Source organism: Gorilla gorilla, chromosome 9, assembly GCF_029281585.2.
Source record: "Gorilla gorilla gorilla isolate KB3781 chromosome 9, NHGRI_mGorGor1-v2.1_pri, whole genome shotgun sequence".
Classification (NCBI taxonomy): Eukaryota; Metazoa; Chordata; class Mammalia; order Primates; family Hominidae; genus Gorilla; species Gorilla gorilla.
The window spans coordinates 103883098-103898016 of record NC_073233.2 but is presented as its reverse complement, the minus strand read 5'-3'; the positions used below and the strand labels follow the sequence as shown (position 1 = coordinate 103898016).

At 38.4% G+C, this 14919-nt stretch overlaps 1 protein-coding gene across 2 annotated transcripts in view; it reads left to right on the top strand.

The window, feature by feature from the left end:
- The window catches only part of MAML2 (mastermind like transcriptional coactivator 2), a 367716-nt gene extending 357030 nt beyond the window's left edge, over nt 1-10686 (top strand). For both annotated transcript variants that reach the window (XM_055356125.2, XM_055356126.2), the window contains exons 4-5: nt 1636-1747; nt 7322-10686. In XM_055356125.2, coding sequence (XP_055212100.1) covers nt 1636-1747; nt 7322-8337 — 1128 coding nt within the window. In that variant the 3' untranslated portion in view covers nt 8338-10686. The remainder of the gene's footprint in view (nt 1-1635; nt 1748-7321) is intronic.
- Nucleotides 10687-14919: the final 4233 nt, after the last annotated feature.

The window sequence follows — 14919 nt, the reverse complement described above, 5'->3', positions numbered from 1 at the left end:
CATGATAAAATGAGACAAAATAACACTTCATAATTTTGTCTAAAAACAGACACAAACAAGGTCACTGTGCAACCTCCAAAACACCAAACACCCCCCCTGTTGTTAAATGAGTGATAGCTACTTCTTTATTCAGTTAGAATTGACTTTACTTTGTGACAGCTTCCAATCTAGAACAAAGCCCCATTTCCTTAGACTCTTCTGAAATCACTCAAAGTCCAAATCTCAGGAAAGATTCTTTCTAACATTCTCCTACTGAGATACCCTGTGACCCCTCATGATGTGTGTTCTCCCTTGCTGCAACAAGTAATAAAGCCAACAGCTGTGCTCCTAGTGGTCTTTGACTGAGGATATTGACATATTAAAAGAATGTCTCTATTTTTTTCTCTTAGCTTCCAAACTCACCTATTCTAAAGATCAAAAGGCTGATTCCAAAAGGAAGAAATGAAGGGAGGACAGCAAACCTGTGCTTTTAGAATGGGGAGCTGAGAAACAGAGTAGCAAGAGGCCTCGTATTGTGTGTCAGGAAAGAGCCTGAGTTTTGGACTCAGGATTTGGTCTCAGTTCTACCACTGTGTGATCTTGAGCAAGTTACTTAGCCTAACAAGGCTTTAATTTCCTTATTTTTTAGGTGGAAATAATCATACCTACCTTTAAGAATTGTTTATGCGAAGGTAAAAAAGAGATAAAATTCATATAGTGCCTATATCGGTACCTGTTGGTTATCTCCTGACATCTCCTCCTACCTAGGGTCATCAGATTTAACAAATAAGAATACAGAGCCGGGCGCGGTTGTTCATGCCTGTAATCCCAGCACTCTGGGAGGCTGAGCTGGGTGGATCATGAAGTCAGGAGTTCGAGACCAGCCTGGCCAATATGGTAAAAGCCCATCTCTATTAAAAAAAAAATACAAAAATTAGCTGGGCGTGATGGCGGGCACCTGTAATCCCAGGGGCTCAGGAGGAGGAGAATCGCTTGAACCAGGGAGGCAGAGGTTGCAGTAAGCCGAGATCACACCAGTGCACTCCACTCTGGGTGACAGAGCAAGACTCCATCTCAAACAAACAAACAAACAAACAAAAACAAATAAGAATACAGAATACCTACATGTTCTGTATTTTATCTGAAAACCCTACCTCCTATGCTTTCCCCACTGTGTGGGACCAGAATTCTACATAGGTACCTGCCAAAGCATATCAGATGTGCTATTCTAATTGAATAAAGAAGTAGCTATCACTCATTTAACAAGAGAGGGGGGTGTTTGGTGTTTTGGAGGTTGCACAGTGACCTTGTTTGTGTCTGTTTTTAGACAAAATTAGAAATTAGCATCTTGAAAAATCACAGAAATTTAGTTCTCATTGAAATTGAATTGCAAAATAAAGAAAATAAGAGTGGTTACTAGAACCAAAACACATGTTGACTGTTATGGAAAAGTAGAAATTATACTTCCATACAGGAAGTTTATTGAAATTGAAAAGATTTGTCTCTGAATTAAGACTACAAAATAAGGTCATGATTTGTAACCCATGATTGCAAAATTGTTCTTATATTTTCTGAAATTTTACAAAATTTTACATGCATTTTCACAAGTGAAAAGGGAATGATGCAACATAATATGCTTTCATATCATTTCTCAAGGAGAAAATTGCTCCACAAGATCAGATAAACCGACATTTGTCAAGGCCACCTCCAGATTATAAAGACCAAAGAAGAAATGTGGGCAATATGCAACCAACTGCTCAGTATTCTGGTAAGTGTTCTTAAAAATTAATAAAAATTAAAGCTGTGAAAGGAAAAAAAAACTTCAATTTTCAATAATCCCTGTAACTCACTTATGATTATAATATCTTTCTTAGAATTTCTAACTCCCATTTGGCTTTCATGCCAAGACTATACTTAAATATTTTTTAGTCCTTTCATCAGTTTTTGCTTAGTCTTGCCCTGTACTCACATATTTCACCACTCTCTGGACTACCTCTGAGAATTCAAAAGAGCTAAATATTTTTCTGTTAGGTTCAATCATTCTCCTTCCAAAGATATACCTTAACCCAGGTAGTAGAAGGTAAGCAGACATTTCTCCCTCTTAGACAGGCACATGTGTAACTTTCACGAATCCTAGTCTTTTTGTATCCACCATTGAGCCCATCTCCAAGGTTTCCCCTTCAAAGACAAGTGGTCCTGCCACCAAGGAATACTTGAAATGCAGATTAAGTTTTCATGAAGTCTCTCAAAAACACCAAAGGTGAACTCCATTTAAATCACAAAGCAAATCTTCTTAATAGCTCTCTCAGTATAAAATAAATGGTAAGTACAAAAGTCCCCCAAATTCTCCTCCCGCTCATGAAACTCCAAAAGAACCTTTCCCAAACCCAGCCTATATTGCTCTGCCTTCTCCTATTCAGCATCTATTCAATACACTTCTGCCCAAAACTGTCTAAAACGCTCTGTACTTTTTGATGTAAGTTAAGTTTACGCTCTTGGGTTTCCTAAGTTCTCTCTGCCTTACCTGTCACCTTCATCTGTCCAGGAAGCCATAAAGAAGATTCTCTAAAGAAAGAAAGGCTGTGAACACCCCTATTTTATAAATACTTCCTGGTACTGTTAAGTGTACTTTTAAATATGTTGCCCTGACTTATTTAAACCGCCTCAAATACAACAGGTTGCCTCTTTCAACTAAAATTGAGAATGGAGCTGGGCTCAGTCGCACATGCCTGTAGTCCCAGCTATTCTGGAGGCTGAGGTGGGAGGATTGCTTAGCCCAAAAGTTCAAGGCCAGCCTGGGCAACATATTGAGACACTGTCTCTAAAAACAACAAATAACATTAGGAATGGGATGTATGTTTTCCACTCTCTAAGATTACTTCGCCTCAGAGCAAAAACAGGATTCTCTAGTTGATTGTCTCAAGGAGGCTGAAAGATAAGATGCGGTTTCCAGCCATGTGTTGGTTAATGATGGGGGTGTGTTCTGAGAATTGCATTGTTAGGTAATTTCATTGTGCAAACATCATAGAGTGTACTTATACAAACCTAAATGATCTAGCCCACTACACACCTAGGCTATATGATATAGCTGATTGCTTCTAGGCTACAAACCTATACAGCATGTTAGTGTGATGACTACTGTAGGCAGTTATAACACAATGGTAAGTATGTGTATATCTAAACATAGAAAAGGTACAGTAAAATATAATTAAAAAGATACAAAATGGTACATTTGTATAGGGCTCTTACCATGAATGGAGCTTGCAGGACTGGAAGTTGCACTGGGTGTCAGTGAATGAGTGGCGCGTGAATGCAAAGGCCTAGGACATCACTGTACACTACTGTGGACCTTATAAATACTGTACACTTAGGCTGCACTAAACTTATTTTTAAAAATTTCTTTCTTTAATAATAAATTAACTTTTACATTAATTTTTTTGCTTTGCTTTACAACTTTTAAATTGTTTAAACTTTTGACTTTTGTGATAACACAGCTTAAAATACAATCACATTGTACAGCTGTACAAAAATATTTTTTCTCTATATCCTTATTCTAGAAGCTTTTTTTCTATTTTCTTACAATTTTTAAATTATTTTTAATTGACATATAATTGTTCATATATATGGGGTACAGTAGGATATTTTGATGTATGTAAACAGTGTGTAATGACCAGATCAGTGTTGTTAGCATAACTATCACATCAAACATTTATCATTTCTTTGTGTTGGGAACATTCAAAATCCTCTTCTTGGTATTTGAAAACATAGTATAAATTATCCTTAACTATAGTCATCCTAGAGTGCTACAAAACACCAGGACTTATTCCTCCTATCTAGCTGTAATTTTGTGTCCATTGACCATCTTCTGTCTAGCTTTTTCTCCCCACATCCTTCCCACCTCTAGAAACCGCAATTCTACTCTCTACTTCTATGAGAGCAACTTAGCTTACACATATGAATGAGAACATATGGTTCTGTGCCTGGCTTATTTCACTTAAAAATTTTTTAAGATTTTTTGTTTTTATTTTTTAAACTTTTTTTTTAAACTAAGACACAAACACACACAAACACACATTGGCCTAGGCCTGCACAGGGTCAGGATCATCAATATCACTGTCATCCACCACATCTTGACCCACTGGAAGGTGTTCAGGAACAATAACACACATGGACCTGTCACCTCCTATGATAACAATGCCTTCTTCTGGAATATCTCCTGAAAGACCTGCCTGAGGCTGTTTTACAGTTAACTTTTCATATAAGTAGAAGGAGTACACTCCAAAATAATTATTGAAAGCATAGTAAAAACATTTACTATGCTTTTTATATATGATAAAAGAAGATAAAAAATGGTACATATGTGTAGGGCACTCACCATGAATGGAGCTTACAGGACTGAAAGTCACACTGGGTGTCAGTGAGTGGTGAGTGAATGCATTTAATAATTATTTTAGAGTGTCCTCTAAAATACAGCCATAGGAATTTTTCAGCTCCACTATAATCTTATGGGACCACTGTCATACATACAGTCCTTCATTGACCAAACATCGTTATGCAGTGCATACTGTACTTGAAACATGGTTTTTTAATACCATGGCCTATGAGCGAGCTTTGAAAAAGCTGGGCACCCTTTGGAATACTATACACAATTCAAGGTGGATATTGAGGTTTTTCTTTTCCTACTCACATAAAAGGATCCCAGGGACAGTAGCCTAGGGCTGGCTTGCTGGATTTCAAGCATCTTTTATCTTTCCACTCCATCTCTTTCAGCATGTGGCTTCTATCCTAAGGGCTGCCTGGTAGCTACCACATCACTAGTCTCATACCTGTATTCCAGGTAGGAAGAGGAAAGAAAAGAAATCTGATTCCCTTAGCCAGAACGTATTCACCTGGACCCTCCTGCCCACCCCATCGATGAGGAAGTTTGGGGAATGTGGTTTTTCAGCTGAGCACATTGCTCTGTTTCTAAAGAAGGCTCTGTTTCTAAAACCAAAGCTCTGTTTCTAAGGAATATAGAGAGGTTGGATATTGGGTAGGCACCTAGCAGTCTCTTCCACAGTGAATATTGGTGTTTTTCTAAGGGAGAAATCCTTAGCATCCAACTGCTGACACTCAAGCGGGTCAGAATCATTATTCTAGAGCATTGCGCTTCCCATGTCTTCTGATAATGAAATAAGCAACAAAACGCAATACAAACTCTTTTTAAAATCATTTTTTATTTTAATCTTGGTACAATAATAATTACCTTTCCCAGATTTTGATATTAAAAATGGAGTATGAAAAGCACCTGGAACAGTCTCTGTCACCTGTTAGGAGCTTTTAAACATTAACTGTTACTATTTTGTGATCTTTGTGGAAATTCTCTCTATTCTGGTTGTTTAAAAAGATTGTTTTCCTTATAAATCTTCTCAGGCCATATCATTAAAATACAGGGCGACTACAGGTGATAATTTTTAAAACCTCTACATTTTTTTCCACAGCATTTTCATAATATAAATTCCCTTGATATGAAACTTTCAGATACAAAGATGATATTGCTGAATCTTACTGGCATTGTATGTCGTCTCAGTTATTGTTCAAGTGTCTCCTACCTGGCTGTTATGTCTCTTCATCAAACACTGCCCACTACACAATGCACTACACAGATACAAGGAGATACAAGAGACTGTTCTTGCCTTCAAGGGGTATGTAGTCTAGTTGGGGGCATATTTATAAATAAATAGCAAGGCTAATGTGTTCATTTGGCCCTCAGTTTTTCAGGATGTATACCACCTAGGTATCCTTAAGCAGCAGGGGATAGCCCACATTTACAATTGCAGACATGCTCTCCCCATCCACTGACATTGTGATATTCTTATGTGTGTTTAGCTCTGATTTCTCAGAATCTCTGACTCTCTGGGCCTCCCTGATCATCTTTGCCTCCAAAAATGTTTCCTCGTGATGACTTTAACCTCCAGAAGTCAAGAAGATTTCAATATGTTGAGTAGTCACTATCTGTTGTGTGGAGCCTCTTATTACACAGCCTGTGGCTTAGGCACTTGTTCCATATTGTTGCAGAACTTTCTCCTTAGTTCAGCTAAAACCAGGCTCTCGTCACATGGCAAGGAAAGATTAGGTTCGTGGACATATGGAAGGATGAGGAAAAATGGAATTTATTCGGCAAAAAGGAAAAATAACTCTCAGCAAAGTGAGAGAGAGTCCTGCTAGCAGGTTTCCCACCTCACAGATTGAATTCCAGGTCACCACACAGGAACAGGAGAGGCCAGGATCCTCACTGCTGCAAATGGCACGAACTTCCCAAGGCTCCACTCTGTCTTCCCAGTGCACAGGTGGGCATTATTCAGAAAGAGTCAGTCGGAAGCGGTCTTCATCCAGGACCAGCAGTCCAGTTTTTCAGCCTTCAGGCTGTGTTAGGTTTGAAGGCGTGGGGGAGACCCTTGTCTGCCTCCTGGGTCTCTGTCAATATCCTATCAGTTATTGACAGGCATCAGTTTAATTGGCAGGCACTTTGAGACTCCACAGATTGCCCAATACTAAGTGTTAAATGAAAGATTCAAAGGGCAAATACTGCTGGAGAGAGGAGGCTGGAAGATAAAAGAAAGTTTAATGGAGGAGCTTTGGCCTTAGCCTGAGCCTTGAGGAAAATATAGGGCTCAGTGAGGAAGGGAAATCCCATAAGCAAAGGTGGCTCACAGTGCATTGGGTAACCATTTGATAGTAACTACACCTCCTGGAACTGAAGAATTTCTTTATGAGATAATTTCTAGAGCACTGAATTCCAGATGTTTAAATAGATGGAGATTTACCCTTTGAACACTGGGGAGTCACTGGGGTAGCTTCTTGAACGGGGATGATTCAAAGAATGGGACATGATTTTCAAGGCCATAGTTTGGGAATATTAATCTAGGAGCCGTGTGTAGCATTCATCCACACTTTCTCATTTGGACCTGGGGTAAACAGTAACATGGATTTCATGAGAGCTGACTAATCAAGACTGTAGTCTCTGGACTTGGAACATAGTAAAGCTAATTCAAAATGGAAGATTGACTATTACCTCCCTTCAATGACTTCAGAAGAGGAATAAAATAAAACCTACAAGATAGAACTATTCTGTTTTAGTCTTCTTTTTGTAATATGTAAACTTCTGAACCAAAGAGTGACCTCAGGTGCTCCTTCCTCCTAAGAGCTGTCTTGTTCCTTTTATATAATTTATTTGATGATTATTTCGCCTAAATTGTCTTACACCTGAAAGCAGTTTCAGATTGATGAGTTATTGAAAAGTGCAGTTACAGAGGAGATAACATGCTGCTACGAACTAATAAAATTCTCTTCTTTTTCTCAGGTGGCTCATCCACAATAAGCTTAAACTCTAACCAGGCTTTGGCAAACCCAGTTTCAACACACACCATTTTAACTCCCAATTCCAGCCTCCTGTCTACTTCTCATGGGACAAGAATGCCATCATTATCTACAGCAGTTCAGAATATGGGGATGTATGGAAATCTGCCTTGTAATCAACCTAACACATACAGTGTCACTTCAGGAATGAATCAATTGACCCAACAGAGAAATCCAAAGCAATTGTTAGCAAATCAAAACAACCCTATGATGCCACGGCCACCTACCTTAGGGCCAAATAATAATAACAATGTAGCCACTTTTGGAGCTGGATCTGTTGGTAATTCACAACAATTGAGACCAAATTTAACCCATAGTATGGCAAGCATGCCACCACAGAGAACATCAAACGTAATGATCACATCCAACACAACTGCACCAAACTGGGCCTCTCAAGAAGGAACAAGCAAACAGCAAGAAGCCCTGACGTCTGCAGGAGTCCGCTTCCCCACAGGTACACCTGCAGCCTATACCCCAAATCAGTCACTGCAACAGGCAGTAGGCAGCCAGCAATTTTCCCAGAGGGCAGTGGCTCCTCCTAACCAGTTAACACCAGCAGTGCAAATGAGACCCATGAACCAAATGAGCCAAACACTAAATGGGCAAACCATGGGTCCCCTCAGGGGTCTGAATCTCAGACCCAATCAGCTAAGCACACAGATTTTGCCTAATTTGAATCAGTCAGGAACAGGGTTGAATCAGTCGAGGACTGGCATCAACCAGCCACCATCCCTGACGCCCAGCAATTTTCCTTCACCCAACCAAAGTTCCAGGGCTTTTCAAGGAACTGACCACAGCAGTGACTTAGCTTTTGACTTCCTCAGCCAACAAACTGATAACATGGGCCCTGCCCTAAACAGTGATGCTGATTTCATTGATTCTTTATTGAAGACAGAGCCTGGTAATGATGACTGGATGAAAGACATCAATCTTGATGAAATCTTGGGGAACAATTCCTAAAGAAGAAAGGGAAGACAATTTACAAACTCCAAGCACTAAAAGGCAGTATATTACAGAAACTCTGTAGAGGCTGAACTGTTGATGTTCAGGTGGACTACATGAAGCTAACATGCTTAAAAATGGAAAGCAGAAAGTAACTGCAGTGATGAACATTTTGGTCCAAATTCTTGTTTTAAATCTTACACCTGAAAGTAAAACATTGGGATCACTTTTCCCTGTCTAAACTCCAGGATACAGTATCCAATTTATCCAAACAGAACTGTGGTGTCAATGTGTAATTAATTGTGTAAAATAGCCTTCCCAAGTTTCTTTTTCCCTGGAAAATAAAAAAGGTAATAGAACTTGTAGTTTATTTAAACCCCATGTCATGAGGAGGTACTAGTTCCAAGCAACAAACTCCTTAATTTGCTCCAATAGACAGCTATGGTTTAATCTTTCCATTGTGTCTTTTCATTTAATTTTCCTGAAGCTTGCAGGATAGATTGAAATGTTATAGGTTTTTTTGGAGTAACCAAACAGTATGCAAATTAAGAAAAAGCCAGAGAACCTAGAAAACATCCAGTGGATTACAGAATTTCTTCCCCATATTCACTCCTCACTTTTACAGTTTTCCCACAATCCTCTACTTCAGTGGGATGCTGTGTCTAGTGATTAAACAAAAATATAGAGCTGTGCAATTTGATTTTGGCTTCCACAACGAATATCTGAATCCATTCCAAATGAAATTTTAGATATAACAAAGACTTGTCCTAATCATACTGAAATATTGGTGCACACCTCTCTGCATTGGATTTCACTTTTTTAAAAAACCCAGTGGACATTGCTATAAATAAGATTTATTTGGCTACAAATAACCTGGGATGTTGCTTATTATGATTGATGCCTGCTGGTTTGTTCCCAAGCTGAGTGAAATTGAGCCTCGTCCTCCCTACTCATTTTGATGACTGAGGCTGGTTTATAAGAAAAGGAAGTTTGGAGAAGAAAACCGAGATTAGAAAGTATCATGTTTTCGTTGGAGATAAGAACCAGGGGTGGCAAGTACCAGTGTGTACAAATGTATTTCACGGAGTTTGAAGGAAAGCATAATCAAGAGGGAAAACAATTTGTCCTTCATTGGACATATTATTTGGATTTGGGTGAGCAACAAAATGGAACGTGGTCTGTTAGGAGCATTCTGTTTGTTCTTTTGTCTCTGATGTGATGAATCATTGCCACATGCTAGATGGACTCTTCATATCCAGGTTTTGTCCCTCAGGGCTGAGCACTGTATTAAAGAGTTTTTGTTGAGTCATTTAACCTTAGTGTCCACATCCAGATCAGCTGTAAAATGGGGAAGACGTGTGCTGATTTGGAATGAATGCAAAATATCACTATCATTTTCCTAATTACAGAGGAGCAAAGGTTATCTTCAGCCCTTTCAGTTCTATGCTCACATATTCAAATATCAAATGTAATTTAGCTGAAGTTATTTAATAACCAAGTCTTTCAATATCTGTTCAAAGAAAAAGAACACACTTTGAAAATTCTGCAAAGCTGTCTCCCAGTCTTTAAAATGTCTGGAAGCACTCTCCTTCTTTACAATACCAACATCACTGGCCCAGAATCTTCCCTGTGCTAGGTTGTAAATATAAATAAATTACTTGTTTTGTAAACTTTTGTAAAGAATATTTTGGTAGAAATACTTAAAACATATTCTTTGGGTTATATTTATACGTATGTGAAATAAATATACTATCAAAAGGTTATATTTTATACAAAAAGTAAATTGCTACCTTTTGTATGCTAATATGCAAAGTTTTGTATAATATGATGGTTTATTTTTAGCTCTACACTTAAACCATAGGTGGTTGAGTGGGAACTTTTGAAAACTATCAAGAGGCTTGTTAGACAAATTTATATTCTGAAACCTCAATAAGAAAGCATTCCAGGTTTCAATCCTTGTTTTTTGTCCTGCTCCCAAATTCTTTTTTAAACCCATAGTTCTTGTGTCTTATTTGATTCTTCTGCTGTGCACATTGTATTGGTCCTTGTTGCATGTAGTCTACTGTGTGTTTTCCGATTTTATAAGGCAGCATTTCTCCATACAAAAGAAAAAAAATGATGTACATATAAACGCTTTTATTGTATGGCTCCTCCATGTTACTGTATATATCTGCCAGCACTTCCCAGTTACACTCCTGTGAGTCAACTTATTTTTACCCTAACATAAATAGTATGTTTTGTAGTAGTTATCAAATTTAAGAGATAAAGCAATCAGAATGTTTGGATTTTCTTCTATCTTAATGTGAATTTCATAATTAATGTCTATTTATTCAGCTATTCATTAAAATACAGGATTCTTTGGGAAAACATGGTGTGTAGTCTGTAGTTTGTTTGTTAGCCACCTATTACCAAAGATGACATAATTTTCCTGAAAGCAGAGATAATGACAATTTGATAGACATATTTAGCTAAAACCTTAAGATTTACAACTTAAGAGCTATTGGAATACAATCTGCCGTTTATAGAAATACCAGACCACTTAATTGTTGGCATTGTTTATCATCCTGACATAGACAGGAGGTAGAAGTAATTTTTCTTTTTTGTTTTAAGTCAAAGACTAGAAAGCAGTTTAAGCAAATAATTTGGTCTTGGCTTTGTGTTAAGCCCTATGAAGATAAATAACTCTGCTCTAAGTGAATGCTCTAATGTTACCTGCATTACTGTAAACGTACCATAACGGTAAAGATTTCAACTTGTAAAGCAAGTATGTTGTATTGCGTATAATTGCATGTGTAAAAAACTCTTTAAAAAAATTCAGAAGTAGGCCAGGCGTGGTGGCTCACGCCTGTAATCCCAGCATTTTGGGAGGCCAAGGCGGGTGGATAACGAGGTCAAGAGATGGAGACCATCCTGATCAACATGGTGAAACCTCATCTCTACTAAAAATACAAAAAATTAGCCAGCTGTGGTGGTGGGAGCCTGTAGTCCCAGCTCCTCAAGAGGCTGAGGCAGGAAAATCACTTGAACCTGGGAGGCGGAGGGTGCAGTGAGCCCAGATTGCGCCACTGCACTCCAGCCTGGCAACAGAGTGAGACTCCATCTCAAAAAAAAAAAAAAAAAATTCAGAAATCGTTATCCTGTATGAAATCATACTTTCAGTCATCAACAATATTGTTGCTTCATTATACAAAGTTCTGAAAACTATTCATAATAATGGGTACTTAAAGGCAAGTTTAGTCTCTAGGAAGCTTCTAAACGAGTGAAATGTTGACTTGTCTCAGTGTTCTTTAGTTGACTTAAAAAGTTTGTATTAACATTCTATATGCATGGCATCTACTAAATACTAGGGAAATACAACCTAATTTGCAGGCATTGTGGGCATTTGCCTGGCCTGCTGTGTGGCATTTGGTCAGACCGGCTAGTGAACACAGGCTAGGTAAACACAGCCCGACTGGACATATTTACACAGCCCTTCTTGAGAGTCAAGGAGGTTGAGAGTTAAGTAAGATGGGCCTTTAGAGGAGGCAAGAAGAACCATTCCAAATTCTCCTGCACTGCTGTCTAAATATGTTGTTAAGCTCTCATTATCCCTTTGCCCTCTACTAAAAAAGTATGTGACACTGTCTTTGTTATTAGCATTATTAATAAACCAATAATGAAATTGAAATTTTTTTTTTTTGAGATGGAGTCTAGCTCTGTCGCCCAGTCTGGAGTGCAGTGGCATGATCTCTGCTCACTGCAAGCTCCATCTCCCAGTTTCATGCCATTCTCCTGCCTCAGCCTCCAAAGTAGCTGGGACCACAGGCACCCGCCACCATGCCCGGCTAATTTTTTGTATTCTTAGTAGAGATGGGGTTTCACTGTGTTAGCCAGGATGGTCTCGATCTCCTGACCTCATGATCTACCCCCCTTGGCCTCCCAAAGTGTTGGGATTACAGGCATGAGCCATTGCACCCAGCCTGAAATTCACATTTTTATATAGTCCCTATTCTAATGAGCCTGGAAGGTCAGATAGGAAATAAACAAAATCCACATTTAAAAAAATAAATAATATATATACAGATTAAGAGAAAAATGTGTAATTACAAAATTATCTATGAACCCCATTGTGTAGCCATGGAAATAGAACTGAGAGTGGAAAAGTAAGTACGAAAGAGAGAAAAGCTCAGCTCCTTCCCAACCTTTAGTTGCCAAAGGCTGTTCAAATTGTTAATCATTTTATCCACAATTTCTCTTTTACATTCCTGTGGCTGTTTTTGCACCCCAAAAAAGAGGGTTTGGGGCTGGAATAACACTATATTCCCTTTCAACTCTAAAACCCTGTGTTAGATTTTCTTCTAAAACTAAGTAGAAAATTAGCCAAAAAAAGACTCACTAGCATCCTTTCTAAAATAAAGAAATTTTATTTTAGGAGAAAACCAGTACTTTGAGTAATATACTCCATTGGGTATATATTAATGAACTTCTGTGATTTGTAAATGGCAGTGTAACAGCTTCTAATATCCTTAAGTTCCTGTTCTCGTGCTGCTATAAAGATACTACCTGAGACTGGGTAATTTATAAAGAAAAGAGGCTTAATTGACTCACAGTACTGTATGTCTGAGGAGGCCTCAGGAAACTTACGATCATGGTGGAAGGCAAATGGGGAAGCAGATACGTCTTATGTGATGGCAGGAGAGAAAATGCACAGTGGAAATTGCCATTTTTAAACCATCAGTTCTCATGTGAACTCCTGCACTATCACAAGAACAGCATGGCGGAACCACCCCATGATCCAATCACCTCCCACCAGGTCCCTCTCAACACGTGGAGATTACTATTTGAGATGAGATTTGGGTGGGGACACAGAGCCAAATATCATAGATGAAGTACCAGGAGTGTCCTAGGATCAGCTTCATTGGCAGCAATAAAATAACTAAAACCTTGTACCATGAGAATTAAGAAAACATATTGACCTTAGATTTTTAAAATCAAAATGCTGTTGCTTAGGTTTTTAAAACCAAAATGCTGATCTGCATGCAATAATATAAATAGAGAGCTTCTGTTTGTTTACATAAATAGCATCTTAAATTCCCTTTTATCAAATTTAAGTCATCTTCAGCTCTAGGATGTGCAAGAATATACAAATGCTTTCTACAATACTTAGGATTCTTTCAGCAAAAGGGAAGGAGGAAGGGTCGGAAAGAGAAAATAATATATACAATACTGCATACATATATAGAAACTTCTTTTGGGGTTCTTTCAGCAAAAAGAGGATAGAAAGATGGGAGAAAGGATGGAAAGAAAGCATGTCTCCAACAGGCTTAGAAAAAAGAATGTACTGCTTAACAAAACTAAAACTTCTGGGAGATACTTAGTTTAGGCATGGCTGTATACAGTAGCTCAACAATGTCATCAAGAATTCATTCTTTTATGTCTCTGATACTTGGTTTAGGCATGGCTGTATACAGCAGCTCAACAATGTCATCAAGAATTGGTTCTTTTATGTCTCTCGCCTTTGCTTCCCTGTGTCTTGTCTCCATCCTTGGGCATGCCCTTCTCTTATATTGGCAAAGTGGTTGACAAGCTCCAGATTTAACATCCTCATAAGTCCATGTTCAGCATAAACAGAGTGAATGTTTTCCTTTCAAAAGACCTAACTGTGTGTCTCACAGACTTTAATTAGGGTGTGTGCCCATCCCTGAACAATCACTTTGGCCAAGGTATTCCTGTAGGCAGAAGTAGTATTAATACCACCCAAACCAAATGGTCTGAGGGTGAGAAAGGGGTAATTTCTCAAAGGAAAATCAGGTTGTTATTGTCAGGGGAAAAAAAAATAAATACAAGAAACCGATGTAAAAAAAAAAAAACCTCACAAATGTTTACTACCTTTTTCTGGCTGCCCCTTTTTCATACACACTGTATTCCCCATATCTTAAATTACAAAATCTCACTAATAATCCAAACACACTCACCTTCTTCCTATAGAGAGACAATCTAAATCTCATCTGTTTGCTGCATTCACCTCTTAGACCAGCACAGCTAGGTGAGGTAAACTCTTTTGCCAAGTGAAGACAGACCAGCAACCTAAGCCCAAAAGATGTTTATTCACTTCCAGTGTATACAATAAACATTCAGTGTGGAAAGAGAACAGGATAATGGTAAGGATAAGTTCTACTTGGAAGAGAAACTAAAATGTATAGATAACATCTTAAGAGTAAAAATTATTTTGCCGTTGAGCTTTTGAATCAACAGCTTGGGGGAGAAGAGACATAAAAACTTTCTTCTGTCCTCAGGATGCATGCCAGTTGCATTTTACATTGAGAATAATTGTCTCTTTCCTCAGAGAGTATATTATATCAGGTGCTTGGGAGGGGCCCAGAGAATCGGAATTCTCTCTGGTCCCAGTCATATCTCCTGCTAACATCCCTATCTCTCTGACTTAGTATGCAATAACTTTAGCTTAGGATTGAGAATTCAACATTCTTTAAAAAGTCTCAACTGATTTCTAATTAGAGAAATGAAAACCAATTCAAATATTTCATGTGTCAGGGAGATTTTAATGCAAGGAATTGGTTGCACAGGTGATAGACAGCAGAGATGCCAAATAGAGAATGGCCA